General features: G+C 45.7%; 1 protein-coding gene across 1 annotated transcript in view; it reads right to left on the reverse strand.

Annotated features, from left to right (window-relative positions):
* The window catches only part of T265_10330 (hypothetical protein), a gene marked incomplete at both ends in the record, with an annotated part of 9,220 nt that overhangs the window by 4,030 nt on the left and 1,852 nt on the right, over positions 1–3,338 (reverse strand). The window contains 2 exons of the mRNA XM_009176666.1: positions 251–418; positions 1,483–1,706. Of these exons, the coding sequence (XP_009174930.1) occupies positions 251–418; positions 1,483–1,706 (392 nt within the window). The remainder of the gene's footprint in view (positions 1–250; positions 419–1,482; positions 1,707–3,338) is intronic.

Consider the following 3,338-nt stretch of genomic DNA (forward strand, 5'->3'; position numbering starts at 1 on the left):
TCATGGTTGTACGGCAGTGAAGCATCGGTGTTGAACACTGATGTCATGCTGTCGATGATGATGATGATGATGATGAAACTGTGGTAGCTACGACCGCCGTACGACAAGTACGCGATTCTTACAGCTGAAAATGATGATGGTGATGACTACGTTTGAAGCGGGGAGGAACGGCCGCTGCAGACGTCTGAAGACCCATTATAAACTATGCCTTGCGAAATTACATAGAACAAAATACAACCTGTTGACTCACTTCATAGATCGCCAGTTCCATGCCCGAATACGGAACGTAGCTGAGCATACTGATTTTGTATCCTCGATAGAAACCTGACAAACCTCCCTGACCGTAAACTCGGCGAACACATGCGACAATGGATTTGGGATCGGTTGACTTTCGCATCGCCATTCGCGTCTTTAAAATCTGAAAGATAAGGAATCCAGGTTGTCGAATTCGAGGACAAACAAAAGTCTAGGTTGTTTGGACGTAGTACACTACTCATAAGGTTGTTGGAAACAATTCGACAAGTCTGGGTTATTAGAAAAAGCTACTAACTGCTGTCGAATTTTTCGCCAACAGCGAACATGATGAAGCTGCCACTGTTGCCGACATGATTACGCTCTGTAATATAGCAAACAAGACTCGTAACGCAAGACAGCCAAAAGTTGTATGGCTACACATGACTGCAGTCTGGTGTGTGAATAATCGACGGTACGTAATTCACGAATATCTACGAAGAATCGGATCCCCACTTTCCGGTCCTTAGTTAAACGCTATAGACTTCAGCAATTAGGGACTGATCAGTAAGGTGATCGACCTGTATGTGCTCTTGCAAGCTGGTAACTGACACCACGTGATCCTGGGTTGATTGGCTTCTTGAATGACTTCTCAAGTAGCAGGTCTATGCGTTTCACTTTCTGAGCAGAAACTACCTGTTCAAAATGGAAAATATCTTGCTGGCTCTTCTACCCTAGAATCCATCATTTCGAGGGTTTCACGGTGGAAACGATGTGATTGATAGGTGGTGGCTCCACATTCTGTCTAGATACAAACAAATCGATCAACCAGCTATGAAGAACTTGCACTATTACGATTGTTTTTGCTGTTACGCAAGGAAGACGTCTTCGTTACACGACTGTGGCATGAGTATCATTGCTAGTTCGGAATGAGCCCAGTCTAGCAGTGCAGGGTTCAGTACTGACCGATTTTCCATCGATTTTGGGGCGGTTGGCGAATGAATACATCTTCTGTCAGAGGAGTCAGGTGACAGTTCGGCTGTTAGCGTAACACTTGGTATTGTTCACAGTCGGTATCGGACCCAATTTACAAACAACGAAGCCATACGACCTTGAGGACCATGGTCTAAGATGAAGTAAATCTTTTCACAGACAGCTGTAAAATTCAAGATAAACACCCGTCCCGTGCTGATTGTGCACGGGACCTCTGTACAACGTAACCTGATTAACCAAGTCATCCAGTGCACTCACCTCAATGGGGTATGTACAAGTGAGCGAAACGGCGCCAGCTAAACTCGCTACTAACAACCGCTGATCCGGTCGTAGGTTGCCTTTCACCTCCGGGAACAGTACCGACTTGAGCCATCCGTGTAGTCCGAACCGAATGGCGCTCTCAGGGCAATTTTTCAACACATTCACGCCATTGCCCCGCCAAAGTGCGGTGATACCGCCCTCGAGGAACATCAGACGCCAACCTGGAAAAGCGAAAATGACGGGAGTGTTCGAAAGCATCATTGAGAACTTACACACTAGGTAAGTTGGCCACTATTCTCCGCGGATTCTTTGAATTAATTAGAGTGATGACCAGTTTTTAAAAAGACCAGCGTGAATCTTGCCGTAATCGTCTGTTTGCTTGGTTCTTAAGCCCGAACAGTCGGACTACTCAGTCGCCAAGCCGTTGTCATCATCATCATCATTGTCAGCTGTAATAACCGCGTACTTGTCGTACAGTGGGTCGAAATCGAACTAGATGTTTAGGGCACACGTGGTCGAAAAGCTCTGCCATATGCAAAACCTTCTGCCCTCGATTCTAACAAAGACACGGATATACGTTTATCGGGTTTTTGAGCGATCACTGAAATGAGAAACGATTGCTGACACTGTTGTATCACCGTTTGGCACAGTTACTCTTCGAAGAGATGTATTCATCCAGTTTTCCGCGAAATTGCTCACAGAAGGGAGTGCAGGCTATCCAACCCGATCACATTCTGCTACATTGGCGCTGCGAGTTTCACCCAAACTGTTACAATCATAGTTTACGGGTGATGGGGACTATGCTGGCAATGCGAGAGTTGGCTGCGCTAGAAATCGATTGTGTTGTAGACTGTAGGCTGCAATTACCCACTGTCATGAATGAATGCAAATCAAAGGGAGTGTGATAAATGGCCAGTTTCCCAACTCTGCCATTTCTAACTTGAATCTAACCCACTACGGCCTGTTACTGGGAGAACTGGATGATTCTTCGCCATTCCGGATGAGAACATTCTCAAATACGCTATGCTTCTGCGGAACAGCGAGACAAGAGTTGTTCCAGAAGCAATAAAAATAAATGATGAAAACTACTGAAATGAGAACGCAACCAAACGGGTGTAAACGGTTCAACAAGTGGTAAGTAAGCTCGTCGGACTATCGACGAGCTACCCCGTCACGTAAAAGACGGGATACTATTGGCCAAATCGCACAGACACAATCATGACGGAAGAAAACACCCACCCAACAGCGCGCTGACGATGTCTCCCCGAATGACGACGAGGCGCCATCACACTCTGTGAACAAATCGACAACGTCATACAAGATGTGAACCGGTTAGGGTGATCTACAGTTCTGGTGCAGTTTTGACAAAATGTGATAAGCGAACAGCCGATTGACAAGCAAGCACGCTTATAAACTTATCGATCAGTGTTATCGACTGACCACACTAGGTCACACTGGAAGTCCTTGTCTGTGACCAAATCACCGGTTCATCAGAAACACAGTGAAATGTACACAGTACCCAAATAACACTCGAGGTTTACCTTGATAATCTTGCCTCTAGATTTCGTTCTACTTCGCTTCTTGAGACCCAAGCAGATGTTCAAATCGGTTACCTTGGTTTCTTATTCATATTCATTCAAGACGGCTCGGGATAGACGTGTTCTATGTCTAACAATGCGAGTCTTCTGGCGAAGAATCCACTGGAAGGATAGGTGCTCCTAGATTTACTTGGCGAATTTGTTAATATTGCTAGGAAAGGACAATCCTGCGTACGTTTGAAAGTGACACAGTGGTGCAAAGAGCTGGCAATGATGAGAATACCTGACGATGACACGCAGGTTTGCGGAAGACAC

This window comes from Opisthorchis viverrini (genome assembly GCF_000715545.1).
Source record: "Opisthorchis viverrini unplaced genomic scaffold opera_v5_362, whole genome shotgun sequence".
NCBI lineage: Eukaryota > Metazoa > Platyhelminthes > Trematoda > Opisthorchiida > Opisthorchiidae > Opisthorchis > Opisthorchis viverrini.